Consider the following 14,360-nt stretch of genomic DNA (forward strand, 5'->3'; position numbering starts at 1 on the left):
CACCATGTACAAAAAATTAAACTTTTTTTTATTTTTTAGCTTTTCAAAAATCATCTGAACTTATAAGTAGATGCTTATGATACATTACAGATGTCTTGACCTGCACACCATGTGCTTTTATTTAAATTACTTCTACTTACTGTTGCATTTTCACTCTTAATTTAACTTGCCATGAATGTTTCTAAAGTTGTTAGTGCAACACTTTCTGTTTAATTTTAGTTGTACTGATACGTATATATTATGTATTACAATAACTGTTATTTATTAACTATTTCCAGTTAAATTAAGCAGTTTTCATACAGCGTTAAAACCACCAAAAGGAAGACGAAAACACACATTCTCAACATAATTTACATTTACTACAAAGTTAGCATACACTTACATTGTACATAGTTCACAACAAAATAAGTATAAACACAAAATATATGACTCATAAAATGAAACAGCAGTGCTTTGTACAATCACAAGACAATAGTGATAGAGGGCGCATCCATACAATGTTATGTGGACTTTGTTGGTGCGTCTAAGGCGTTTGCCAGCTTCCTCTCTGTCGGGGTAAGAATCTCATGCTGAGCTGCTCGGCCTCCTCCTGATGCTCCACAGGCTGCTGGGAAAGGTTGTTGGTCTGTGGGAGGGAGTCCAGGGTCAGGCCCTCGTGGAGGCAGACAGAGTACTGCGAGAGCAGAGTCGCCAGGATGGATTTCATCATCACCATGGCGACATGCTTGCCAACGCAGGAGCGAGGGCCCGAGCCGAACGGCTGGAAGTAACGGCGAGGAGTCTGGAAAGAGGACAGGCGGCATGTTGAGGGGGAGGAGTGAGCAGAGAGCCGATTGAAATGGTCGAGTTTTAAAAAACGAAAACTCAAAGCTGCACCTTCAAACACTGTAATCACTCAGGCAGATAACGAATGCCATATTTCAGTTTCTCTACAGCTAATATTTTCAGTCATTATCCACCGTAATCATCAATGTTTCCAGCAGTTGGTTAGACTTTCACATGCATAAATAAGGATTTTCTTCTGACACGATTCATTTTGCAGACTGAAGACTCAAAATGTTGCAGCAATGCCTCGCTGAAACTTCTGCCAAGTGGTTTAATCAGATTTTAATCCACATCAATGAGGATAGTAAAGAGGAAAAAAAACAACAATCAAACAAGTTTGAAAATGAAGTTTGCTCCCTTACATTTACACATTAAACATTTAAATTAGAACTACAGCAGTCTTTAAAAGTTTGTTTTTGGACCGTGAACCTTCTCACCACTCACATTCTTCTGGAAGTTCTCCAGACTGAATTCGTCCGCCTTGTGGAAGAACTCCGTCCGGTGCATGCGGCCCGTGTTCAGGATGATATTTGTGCCCTTCGGCACCCGGTAACCGTCGATGACATCATCCGACAGCGCTCGCCGCATGCTGAAGTCCACCACCGGGTGGAAGCGCAGGCACTCGTTGATGAAACTCTCCAGCACTTGCAGCTTCTGCAGGTCCCCATTCTGCATCTGTCTGTCGCCTTCAAGACAAAAATCTTATTTTATTACCAGAAGCTGGGATATTCCACAGCTAAGTGACTAAGAAAGTTGTCTGAAATAAATGTCAGGAGAAACAACTGAATGCAACCCTTTTAGTTTAGTGTTGAATCCAACTCACTTGAAAGCATCAGGCTTGCCGCTTTTGCAATGCAACACTACAGTGTTTAATGCAGCGCGGTGAGCAGCTCACCTATGACGGTGTCTATCTCCTGCAGCAGCTGCAGCTCCACATGGGGGGTTTGTTTGAGGAGCAGCAGCATGAAGAAGAGGCTGATGGACAAAGTGTCCGGAGCAGCGATCACCATCTCCAGCACGCATTGCCTCACGTTCTCAGCCGACAGCTCGCCTTGGTTCTGGGAGCAAAGAGATGGGGAGAAAATAATAATTAAAAAAAATAATAAAACACTCAAGGCTTTGTTTGGAACCATGCAATTATTACACCAACTTGTGCAAAGATGAGGTCTGCCGTGAAGTTGATGTCCAGCTTATCTGCCTGCTCCATTTCTCTCCTCTTTTGTTCCACGAGGCTTTCTATGGCATCCTGAAGCTCCTGGCTGTGAGAAGGTAAATCAATGTTGCCTTGCCGTTAAAAATAAACCCCTACAGGTCAACATATGCACACGACAGCACACTGACTCACGCTGCTGTCTTGTGTCTTTGGTGAATCCAGCCAAACTTGAAGTAGATGTCAGGTTTGATCAGCACCGTCTGCCATGTCTCGAAATACCTGTGAATCTTCAGCAGCAGCTCTTTCTCTGCAGACGACACAAACGGTTAGCTCAACGTGCTCTGAAGCACCACTTCGTTTATTTTATGAGACGCCCGGCTGTATTCACCGTCGAGAGGGATGTCCAGGAAGAGCCTGTTGGAGATGTCAACCACAGTGCAGCGCAGCAAACTGAGGACGTCCACGTGAGCCAAGCTGTCCAGGTTGTCCAGGTGGGTCTGCGTGGAGGACACACAGACCTCCACCGTCTGCTGCAGATTGGGACCTGTCAGGGCTAAAACAGGGGGTGCGGGGGTTTGTTTGTGATTTACAGTCGTGTGAACTATCTGCACTCCACAGAGCCGGTTTGAGGCTCTAAGAAGATACCTTTGACAAAATAGGTGCGTATCTTTTTCCACAGGGCCACGTTGTTGTTGAAGATGATGCCTCTTTCATTCATGCCGAGGCAGCTGAGTCCTGGCTTGCTCCCAAAACGGGAGGTGTATTTTCCATTCTTCAGAACATGATTAACTGCTGAGGCCCTGAGGAAGGGAGAGAAAGAGATGCACCGGTTGTTATAAAAGTTGATCAGATGTGTACAGCGTATTTAGCGTTAAAGAAGAAAACCAACCTGCTGAGTATAAGGGTCTCCTCTCCGTTGATCCAAACTCTGACAATGTCTCCGTATTTCTTGTTGTAGTAGTTGCTGGCTGTGCCAATCCCAGTCCAGATAAATCTCAAATACGATAAATGTGGACCAAAACCCAGGCAGAACGAAGGGCCTGTTGTGGTAGATGACAGTGAATTTCTTGGAGCTTGCTCTAAGCTCGTTGTCTGAGGCTAAGAAACTAAAGCCGGACCTACCTGGAACCGTGTTTTTCTCCGTGTGACTCCAGGCCACCACTAGCAGACAAACGAGAAGAATGAGGGTTCTTGTTGCTATCGGGATGCCAGGTGACAGGTGTGCTGTGGCATTTAAGGAAAGGGACACCAGGTCTGTCACCGCGCCATCCATATCCACAGTAGACATGGTCCCGCCACAGGAAGGGATCGAATCCATAAGACGGAGCGAACAAAACGGCGTCAACGAAGCTCCTCACGCCCAGCCAGTGTAAAATGATGAAAGCTGCCTGAGCTTTCTCTTTATAGGCTCTTTGAGCTGGTGACAAGCCAGGTCAGGGTAAAACAAAAGCCACAACATCTTTGGAAAATGGTAAACAATACAGGGAGGACCTTGAGAAGCTGGATTTGCGCCTGTGCCCTTCAGCGTACAGGTCTTAGTTGAGCGAGTGCATGTTGACAGGACCATTTGTTTGTCGTTTTGTTGATGAGAAGCATCGAGTCGTCCTTTGAACATCAGAGGAATGTGATCCTACGCACAACAGCTGGTTTCAGAGTGTATGGGAAACCCCGTGTTATCGCTGCCATTATGGGAGGTTTATCTCTGCAGCCAAATTCGTTGGTAGTTTTCGTCTTTGCAGGCCAGGCAGCGCTGATAAAGTTGGGATGATATACTACAAGCTCACTTTTTATTTAATATGATTTGTTGCTTTCGGTTTGGTCAGATTAGGGTTTCTAAGAGCTTCACAGGGTCTGCTTCCTTACTCATGAATCACTCAAAATAAGCGATTTAAATGAGGATTTCGAGATCTGTTGTTAAGGTACAAATGGGATAAAAAAGTTGCTTTCATTAATCGTTTGCAAATATATTTTTTTATGCATTTGCCTCAGACATCACCTTAAAACATCTGTTTTCCTCAGTTTTAAATTCATTCACATACTAAGCAGTTGTTTCCCTTTCCTAAACTTCATAGTTTCACCTCAGACCTACACGTTACCTGCTACACCCTGTTAATATTAGCGCCTCTCTTAGTATACTATAAAACCGGCAACACCATAATACCACCACCACATCTCACAGATGGATAAAACTTTTATAAAGAAAGGTAGAAATTCGTGCTGCTTAGGAATTTTTTTTTTTTTTTCGTCTAATGATAATCACCAACAGCTTTCCTGGGTTTAGGAAGCCAATTTGTTCTCATAATGCAATTCAACAAATATGATTTTTTAGAATCAAACTTTGAATTTTATTGTTTATAGAAATCGTCTCTTTCATGATTATCGTTCAGTTGATTGAGAAACATTGAAGAAATAAAACAGTGTGCACTCTTTGTTGGAAGCAAAACTTTCTGCCTTCTTGAAATATAAATAATGTAACATACATAACGCCCTCCTTTAACATCTTGTTTTGGGTGCTGAGGGTTGTAATTCAAGACAAAGTCCACAGTGTTTGGCTTCATCTCTCCCTTTGCCGTGTTTAGTCGCTCTGCATGAAAGGCTCTGTCAGTTCACTCACTGCCCACATTCGAGTTCAAGAATGCGCACGGCTCAAACGCGCGACTGTGCGCTCAGGGCCTGTCACAATAACCGAGGCCTGGGTGACGGCTCAGACCAAGATTGTTCTGCATGATTAGGCAACGGCAGCCCCTCGGTAAACTTGTCTCTGGGTTCAGGGCTGTGGTCAACCACAACTTTGTCTTTACTGCATCTGAACATTAGGCGATGGTTGAACAGTTAAATGTTAGATGATGAACAAATGTTTGCCTCTGTCTTGCAATCAAAACTTACAACTTTAGAACCATTTGCCTAACCTTAACTAACCCTAACCCTATCTAACCCTAACCCCATCTTTGCCCATATTTTATGACAAAAATATGAAAAATGTGCACTGGAAAATGTGAGTAGACTTCGGTTTAAATCACCAACGACTTACTTAAGAAACTTTGACAAATGTAACTCATCAAGTTTAGGAGGGGTTTGCAGGGCTGGAAGAAAGATACGATAATGGAGAGAAGATCAGCCCTAAGCTCTCATAAAAACGTGGAGCTAGCAGCCAGAGAGTGCAGTGTTATGGTCCGCTCCCTGAATTTTGCAATTAACTTCACTTACTGTATACAGTAGCAGAAACTTTTAAATCTTACAGGCATATTTATCCTGAGTCTCACAGGATTCAATATGATTTAAAATGTTTTCATTCTAGTAAAGTTTAAACTTTTATGATGTTTTAACAGCTGCAGCTGCTTTCTTTGATTAAGATTTTCTCTGTAAAACAGTGTTTTAATGCTCATCATGGCTTTTTTTTTTTTTTTTAGCTGGCCTCCTCTCTGAACTGTACCAGACAGATTTTAATAAAACTCAACCTTGCAAGCACTGAGCAGGAGAGTGAACTTTCCTTGAACATACGGCAGGTTATCTCCGTATCCTTCATAAACTCCTGAGTCCAACTGCCTGGAAGAAGACATGAAGATGCTCTGCAGGAAAATCATTAAACCTGGAGATGATCACAAAACACAAATGTTTACTTTGTAAATTTGAAACAGCGTCAGCTATAGCAACATCTTCAAGTCGAGCCATCTGTACAGGAGTCGACATTTTCCTTTGGCGTTCATCTGCCAAATGGAGGCTTCTCTCTGTTTTTTATCAGCTAAGCTTGGGGCAGTGAATGACGCGCAACAAAGGAACAGCCTCCATGTTTTTAAGACATTATCTGTGTACATGTCTACACATCTGGAGGAGCAATTCAAGCTGCTTGTCCGTGACCCACAGCCTCAGGCATGAGCCCCCACGCTAGCTCTAAAAGCAGTAGTGAGAATCTGCTTTCTTCCTTCATCCATGTGAAATCTGTACGTCTTTATCCGCCAAAGTTACAGAAAGTAGCTGGAAAAGGCATCAAGTCTGTTTCAGTGAATATCTCCAGAAAAGTTAAGTGATTCGGCTTTGAACAACTCCAAAGCGGTACCGCTACCAGCTCTGAGATCTTTCAGTGTTTTAGGAGGTCGTTATTTATGTAATTCCCTCCTGAGCTGTCACTCTTCAGGTGAAATGTCCCCGTCGTGGACCAAATCGAAGGAAAAGAAATGGGTCAGTGGTGCCGTCGGTGAATGAAAGCCGCAAAGATGTGACAGGCTTGAGGAGCCGGAGGGGAGAGGAAGACAAAGGCGCTCGGAAACCGAGGGAGATGAACCAACTTAGAGGCGCCGCGGTGACATTGATGTTCTCTGATGTTGTCTGCTTTCTCTGAATTCAAATTATGACGCGACGTCACAGAACTTTGTCCAGGGCGCATTGAATGTTTGCATGTGTTATGCATGTGAGCACCGCTGCGTGTGCATCACACAAAATGTGCATGCGTGTGTTGATGTGCGTGATGTCAGTCTGCCCACGGCGGTGCAGTAAAATGGCTTCTGATGAATATAAATCAGGTGACTGAACAGGCCGGGGTTTCTTCCCAGACCAGCTCAGAAGATTGTGTAATGCCCACTCCTACGCTGGCCGTGCGCGCACATACACACTACCTCTGCTGCAACTGGGTGAACAGCACATCCACAACTGTGTTTACCAGTCAGTCTTCAGATCAGACCACCATGGTAGAGGGTACGCACTGAGGCTCACCGGGGTTATTTGGAGCGCTCGAATGGTTTTCTTTTGAATTCAACCGACCACAGTGATTTGGTATTTTGGACTTCCGAGCCTAAGCTGGAACTTCATCCTCCCGTGAATGTTGAAGCAAGCTGTGGACCCTCAGAAACCAGGAGGTGAGGTTCTGACAATGTGGATCCCAACCCCCAGCATGACCGTCTCGCAGCGGATGGTGCTGTACGGGACGTGCGTGGTGGCGCTGGTCAACTCCGTGGGCCTCCTCGTCCTCATGGTCCAGCAGAGTCAGCAGCACGCGCGGCTGGAGCAGACCGAAGCGAGGCTGGCCGAGGTGGAGCAGAGCTCGGTGGTGGAGTTCTTCCAGGAGGTGCCGAGGGGAGCGGCGGGGCTGCGAGCGGGCCCCGGGGACCGCTCGCAGTACCAGCAGTACTCCAGGAACAAGAGGAGCGAGGAGCTGGAGAAGGACCTGCAGCGGGAGCGTCACCATGACGACGAAGGGAAGGGGTTACGCCTGAAGGAGGCCAGCCAGGAGGTCGGGGAGGAGAAGGACGAGATGAAGCACGAGCTGAAGCACAAGCACCGACACGGCCAGCATTACAACACACAGGATGACATGATGATGATGATGACTTACTCCATGGTGCCGGTGAGATGGTTGAGCTGTTGATCATTTCGTTAAAGTCAGCCACCTTCCTGTTTTAAATCCTGTATTTAAATCCAATTGAGCTAAATTGGTTTGTTCCATCATCACAGGCTGCAGATTTGATTTTATCCCAGTTTATTATGAAGCATCCGAGACGATGAGCTGCTTAACGCAATCTGCAGATTACAAAACTACTACAGCAACAGGAGAATTTTTCAACCAATAAGATTCCGACATTGTTATTCGTACAGATCAGCATGGGCTTTAATCAAAAATAATGTTTATCTGCATGCATTTTAAAATCTGCTCACATTTTAATCCAATGCCCTTCACTATAATGGTAAATCTAGATATTCCTTCTTCCTCTGCAGATCAAATTGCTGATTGACATCTGCAACAGCACTAAGGGAGTCTGCCTCGCTGGTATGCCTTCATGAACTAGCTGCAAATTTACATGTAAAGACAGAGCTGACACTTTACTCATTAACGACCTCACACTTTGCTTTGCAGGACCGCCGGGGCCGCCGGGTGAGTGAAGCCTTACATCTTAAACCCTAATCTGAAATGCCACCTATTTTTCTTTCCCATTAGTGGAGGAGCTGCTTGTCTGCTAATTTATTTATTTTTTCCATTCAATCTATTTATTGTGTAGGTCTGCCTGGTGCAGACGGCTTGCCAGGCCACAATGGGACCGATGGCATCCCAGGACTGAATGGACTGCCTGGAGCGGATGGAAAAAGAGGGAAGAAGGGTATGGAGAGAGGGAGGATCTACTCTGGCCATTTTTATTAAAGCTCCAGGCAGTTATGGACATAATAGAGAGGAATTACTGGCATAATGGAACAATCAATGGGCTAAAGATAACCTGAGGTTAAAAAATCCACTACCAACAAACGCGCTCTTCTCGAGAATTCAGATACATGTGGGATAAATAAACATAAGCCCAGTTCACAGGCTGCTTGGCAACATTTTGGGGCTGAAAATTTTTTGTAATCTTGTAATACTCTGTTATTACATATTGTTTTTACACTTTTGAATTGTAGTACTACATCCTTTCACTTGAGCAAAGGCATGACTTTCATAGTGCAGTTTTTTTAAATACAACCATTAAGTTAATGAAGGATTTAAATAAATAAGTAAGTAAATAAATACATATTAATTAGGTTTATGGCACATAATGTCTGTTCTCTCGGATCCAGGTAAGACAAGTAAGACAAATCAGCTGGAAGGCTGCTTAAAATCAACATTTCAGTTTGGAAAAGTTGAGGCTCAATATGGCTGCTGCATGTTTGAAACCTGAAGGTAGCTGCAGTAATAAACTGAGCATCTCAGATGGTTTGAGCCTCATTAAATTGTTGGCATACTAGAGGTGTGTGATGCTGCATATTTTGGTATGAATCCAATACCAAGAAAATACAGAGTCCATATCGTCAATATCGATATCGGTATAAATATTTTTCATTAAGTTTGACATGTTGTCAAACTTCTGCTGACCTTTAGGTGCTTCTGTACTTTTTTTTTTTATTATTTTGTTTAAACTTTGGACAGCATTTGGACAACGTTAATAGGTTTGTGCGAAAACGTTAATGAGACACTGACATGATTATTTTGCTGTTTTCCTAAATAAAATGTAAAAATGATCATTTGAGAGCAAATCAAAACTTTTTTTTTTTTACGTAGAGTCTCAGCTCTACCTCAAACTATGACTAGACTATGATACAAAAATAAAATAACATTTTAAGAGGGAATCTGTAACTAAAGCATCGTGGAAATGTTGTGTTTGATTCTTTCACGCAAAGAAATATAATGTTTTTGGCTCTTTATGTAAACACAGTAAATCTGCAACAATAAAAAGGGAATGTGTTGATTGCTAAGCCGTGTGAGCAGACAAACTGTAACTGCAGATGGTATTTTTTTCTTTTTGCTAGTTCACCTCGCTTAGTCAGATATTTCAATGCTGCATTGTCTTACTCGTGAATGGCAGAGGAGGTGGAAACAGCTCTTTTTTTCCTCACATTTCCAGCAAATATTACTCATTACTGTGGTTTTGGCCTTCAGCTGAATGACTTAGGAAAATCTCCCAATTCTCCCCCTTCCACTTCACAATGGATCGCATTATGGATGCAACAAAGCCTGTGTATTAGTATGTCACAAAAAAATGTCAGTGTGTTTTGGTATACTGGATGGTTTTCTGCTGTTTAACATGATGTCCTCTACAGGACCTCCGGGTGAGAAAGGAGAACCAGGAGAACAAGGAGAACAAGGAGAGCCTGGTCCACCCGGAGAAGCATATGAACCATCCAATGATGTCATTGTTGAGGGTAAGGAGACAGTTTAGAAGAAGTCTTTTCTTAAATTGCAAAGGTTAAGACATCTTCATGTTGCTATCTTTTGTTGCTCAGGGCCTCCTGGTCCTCCTGGCCCTCCAGGGCCTCCTGGACCCATGGGACCTCCTGGGCCTCAAGGGCCTCCTAGGACGAGGCACCACAGAGCTCACCTGCAAACCGCTCATACTCTGGGTAGACTTGAACTCTATATAACCTTAAAGCTGACGAAACAATCATCCCATATTTCTGAATTTGACATGTTTAGTGCTAGAAGGTTTCAAGCACTTCAGCATAACTTTCAGGAGTGAGAAGGGAAGAACATTAAACCGATCACACTGTCCGACAGGGTTGTTGCACGCCGTGCCAAACGACGAAACTTTGACCGTGAAACAAGCTGTGAAACTTCACGAAAAGCCGGTTAAGAACGGTGAGCGTGTCTTTTTTCCCCACAGCGCTAATAATCAATGACCTACAGGCGTAAACATCTAATCGTGTTTTGTTTTCCCTCAGAGTGCCTCATCAAGTCTCTGATAAATCCCAGAATTGTGGCGAAGATGGAGAGCACGTTTGGCACGTGGATGAAAGACACAGCTCACCTGGACGACGAGAGGATATGGGTGGCAGAACACTTCTCAGGTGAGCCGCTTTGACTCTCCGTTTCTGCCAAGGAGTCCTCACACCGAGACGGTGGTTGGGTGAACGTTGTGCCTGAAACTCCCTCAGGCCGCATGGTGAAGGAGTACCAAAGCATGGCTGCTTTCCAGAACGGCAGCAGCGAGACGGTGGATGTTAGGAAGTTTTACCAAGGCTGCGGCCACACCGTCCACAACGGCTCTCTCTACTATCACATCGCTGGTACTTCTACCATCGCCAGGTACGTGTTATTTGTCTTAGAGCGGTTCCATCCCAGTTTCAATGAATTCACCACTTTTTGGTTTGCCCCTTCCCAGATTTGACTTCAGAACCAGGCGGCTTCACACTCTCTACGTAGACAACGCCTTGTTCAACAACCTGTCGTATCTGCTGACAAACTCCAAGACCTATTTCAAGATGGCGGCAGACGAAAACGGCCTGTGGTTGATATTTGCCTCGGGAGCGGATGAGAGCATCCTGGTAGCCCAGCTGGACCAGAAGACCTTCTCCGTCACGTCCTACATAAACACCACGTACCCCCGCACCAAGGCCGGCAACGCTTTCATCGCCTGTGGCGTCTTGTACGTCACCGACACCAAGGACGCCAGAGTTACCTTTGCTTTCGACTTGCTGAAGGGGAAGGCAGTGAATATGACATTTGACTTGAGGTCTCCTGGGGGAGTTTTGGCTATGCTCTCCTACAGCCCGAAGGACAGACACCTGTACGTTTGGGACCAGAGCTACGTCAGGCTCTATGTGGTCCATTACATCTCTGATGAGTGATAACCGCAGACACAACCATTACGTCATGCTCTCGAAGCAAACCCCGTGTTGATGTTGACACAGTTATTGCACTACTAGATTTAGCGGGAAATATACATTAGTCTTCATTGTCATGTGGAACATTTATCCAAATGAGTCTGAACAGATTTTAAATAGTTTTTTTTTTCTACAGGAAACTGACTTTATATTGTTTGTGCGTTTGTTCTTGCATGAGTTGAAAGTGGTATTTCAGTGTTACTAATAGACTGAACTCGTTTTTTAGAATTTTGTATTTTTTCACTTTACACACTTTTAACATTTCAGTATCTTTAATGTTGCAACTTTTAACAAGCACCAAAATCTCCTTAAACACCAAAAATAACTTGTTTTCTCCACTACAAGTAAAAAAAAAAAAAAAGCTGTGATAAATACCTGTTGTTGCGAACTGAACCAATGATTTACCTTCTGTCTGTTTTTGATGATAAATGCATGGCAATCCATATTTTGTAGAAAGTTTATACCCCCCAATTATCCATATCCATGGCAGATTTACATTTAAACTTTATTTTACCAACATATTACTTCCAATTAGAAGTAATATTACAGTTTGTTGTGGCTGTAGATACAATGTGGAAATATGTAAATAAGCAGTTAAAAAAAAGGAAAACACTCAGATTCACTTCCTTTCAGAAACAAACTTTTTGTTAAATGAAAACGATTTTAAAGCAAAATCTGCCAAGCATATGGATAATTTTGGCCTTAGCCGCAACGTTTGCATGTTTTCTACAGTTTGTGGTGAATCAGCATCAGTGCTGACTGACTACGCCTCTCAATAAAAAAAAACTTTTAAAAAGAAAAAGAAAGCAAACCCGATGAAATAAAAATCATTTATTCACTTTACAAAGGTAAAACTGTTACCTTGACCCGTCTCTCACAAACACCCCCAGGCTCCATGGCCCTGGCAAACATCTAACGATGATATTGGCTTTCTTTGCATGCACACGCGCACACGCACACACACACACACACACACACGCACAACGAACAGCATTGGTAAAACTCCTAAAACACATACAGCACATGTAGTGGGCAGAAAGAGGGAGGAACACTAATCTCTTTAATAAATACCACACACTTAACAAAAGTCACAACTAATCCAACTGGTATGATACAAACCAAAAAATAAAGAAATGTCTTCATGTTTGTACAAGCTGTTGTTGTAGTTCGTACTGTATATATATATATATATTTATATTTATATAGTAAAACTATCTTAAACGCTTTACTACCAGGGCAAATAAAGCCATACATTCATTTGTATACAACAGTTTCTTTGATAACCTATATATTTGAAATAAACTTTTAGTGTCTTCTTAATTTGAGTGCAAATATCTATTTTCTCATGGATGAAATAAAAACAGCTGGCGAGGTAAACACACAAACGGTAGACTGTTGCACGTCGTCCAATCGGAAACAGTGAAAGCTCTTACATTCCTAAAATTAAAGGCAATAAGTTAAAACAGTTCTTCAAAGGAACAGTAAACCAAACACAAACATATAAATACTTTAAATATTAAACTCAACTCAATTAAAACAACAACAACAACAAAAGAAAACAACCCACAAACATACAACCGATATCGTTTTGTGCAAAAACCAGCAGTGAACCTTTGTGTTTCTGCTCTGGGCGGTCGGGTGTTTAGCGTTAGACGACACAGATGAAACACTTAAAGTTACAGTCACGGGGGTGGGGGGCGTTCGATGTTCTAGCAGGGAGGCTGTCGCACTAACAGGCAGGCGGGCGGGTCGGTAGGCAGACACGGCAGAGAGAACACACACTTGGATCGGGTCGAACTCAAACCTGGAGAGGCCACAGTGAGCGATGGGCAGCCAGTGATCAGTGGACGGAGGGGGCGGGGAAAGGGGAAGAGAGGCGTCGCCGTTAAGAGCGACGCTCTTCGGCGAGAAGCCGGAGGGGCCAAAACTATTGAAACGAAAAGCAGATTCCAACGACTCGAATCACACTGGAAACCACTGACTTAATAACGAACCACAGAGCTGGTTACAGTAGATGCTAAAAGATTTCAGCTGTGGGCACAAAATGACGACAGTTACACACTTTTTTAAAGTTTTTGCTTGAGCACTTTTACAGAGCACTATCAATAGACCTGTGATTGCACCGCGGAACGAGAACAGGACATGCATAACTTCCCTATGGACACACTCTATGAGAAGAGATTCATCAATAAAATTACAACAAATCTAGCTTTTAAAATCAAGTATGATACCGTTTTGCTTGTAACTTTTTGTTTTCAGCCTTCGGGGGCGAAAAGAAACGTTTGCAGCTCTGGTTTTGTCGTTCTGGACGACACCTACTCCCGCAGTAAACCCATGACCTCTGCGCACTCAAAGGTGCCAAAAAGCGTGGCAAGCTGTTGACGAACTATGCTCACTTAAAGGCCGTTTGACGAGCCTTCACATTTTTTTTTGCTTGTCTTTTTTTTTTTTTCTACTTGTCTTTTTCGTCTTTGGACCGTCAGATGTGGAAGCAGGCATCACAGGATGTCAACGATGCTGCTGGCGATGTTGTAGCGGTCAGGGAGAACCCTCATCTTCAGGGTGCCGTCCGCGCCGCAGGTGAAGATGCGGTTCCCCGGACGCGTCTCCACCTTTGTGACGCCATTGCCGATGTTGCGGAAGATGGACTGCTTGGCGTGTTCGTTGCTGAAGGAGTGCATGAGGCCGTGGCCCGCCAGCTTCCAGACCTGGAGAGAAGAACCCAGATCCAACACCACTGTTTTTTGTTTTGTTGTTTTTTTTTTTTCTCAAATCAACATTTACAAATCTTTTCGTAGAGGATGTTTCACTGTTGTTGTTTATACTGATCAAAGAAACAACTGCACAAGCAAATGTGTCTCGGCCTGATGGCGTGTGAGCATTTAGAAATCTGTTACCTTTTACAAACACCGGAATAAATGTTGGATGTATTTTAGAATAAAACATTTACAATTTTCTTGATTCTAGTTTGCACTTTAGTACCAAGGTTCATTGACTCAATCTACTGTGATTTTGATCTGTAGTTCCACGTAGTGCTATGTAGTTCCACGGGCTTTTACTTTTTGCTTCATTTTTGTTTCTACAAACGGAAACCAGATAGAGACCAAAAGGGGAGTGTCCAAAGACTTACAGGCTGTGGAATGTGGTCCATTTTCTTTCTTTTTTCTTTTTACTTAAATCATAACTACTACTTCGTATTTATTTAAGTTACCATAAGAAATATGTCAATCAGACTTAAAAAAAAAAAAAAAATCCAATAAAAACT

At 43.3% G+C, this 14,360-nt stretch overlaps 3 protein-coding genes across 6 annotated transcripts in view; 1 reads left to right on the plus strand and 2 right to left on the minus strand.

The window, feature by feature from the left end:
- Positions 1-340: 340 nt before the first annotated feature.
- cyp19a1a (cytochrome P450, family 19, subfamily A, polypeptide 1a) lies at positions 341-3,784 on the minus strand. The gene is made up of 9 exons (XM_015054363.1): positions 3,101-3,784; positions 2,868-3,018; positions 2,624-2,778; positions 2,367-2,531; positions 2,171-2,285; positions 1,976-2,084; positions 1,721-1,883; positions 1,270-1,511; positions 341-781 (listed from the first exon to the last, which is right to left on the minus strand). Exons 1-9 carry the CDS (start codon positions 3,294-3,296, stop codon positions 524-526), a joined length of 1,554 nt encoding a protein of 517 aa, XP_014909849.1. The 5' UTR covers positions 3,297-3,784; the 3' UTR covers positions 341-523.
- A 1,601-nt stretch (positions 3,785-5,385) lies between these two features.
- gldn (gliomedin) lies at positions 5,386-12,753 on the plus strand. Its single transcript, XM_015054362.1, has 10 exons — positions 5,386-7,319; positions 7,688-7,739; positions 7,827-7,844; positions 7,969-8,067; positions 9,536-9,637; positions 9,719-9,835; positions 9,990-10,070; positions 10,154-10,279; positions 10,367-10,517; positions 10,594-12,753. The coding sequence occupies exons 1-10, from the start codon at positions 6,795-6,797 to the stop codon at positions 11,057-11,059; spliced, it is 1,737 nt and encodes a 578-aa protein (XP_014909848.1). The 5' UTR covers positions 5,386-6,794; the 3' UTR covers positions 11,060-12,753.
- Positions 12,754-13,536: 783 nt separating this feature from the next.
- Positions 13,537-14,360, minus strand: part of dmxl2 (Dmx-like 2) — a 52,746-nt gene continuing 51,922 nt past the window's right edge. For all 4 annotated transcript variants that reach the window (XM_015054358.1, XM_015054361.1, XM_015054360.1 and 1 more), the window contains one exon: positions 13,537-13,803. In XM_015054358.1, the coding sequence (XP_014909844.1) occupies positions 13,594-13,803 (210 nt within the window). In that variant the 3' untranslated portion in view covers positions 13,537-13,593. The remainder of the gene's footprint in view (positions 13,804-14,360) is intronic.

The sequence above is a fragment of the Poecilia latipinna genome, unplaced genomic scaffold (genome assembly GCF_001443285.1).
Source record: "Poecilia latipinna isolate Pla-1442-1.1 unplaced genomic scaffold, P_latipinna-1.0 Scaffold1246, whole genome shotgun sequence".
Classification (NCBI taxonomy): domain Eukaryota; kingdom Metazoa; phylum Chordata; class Actinopteri; order Cyprinodontiformes; family Poeciliidae; genus Poecilia; species Poecilia latipinna.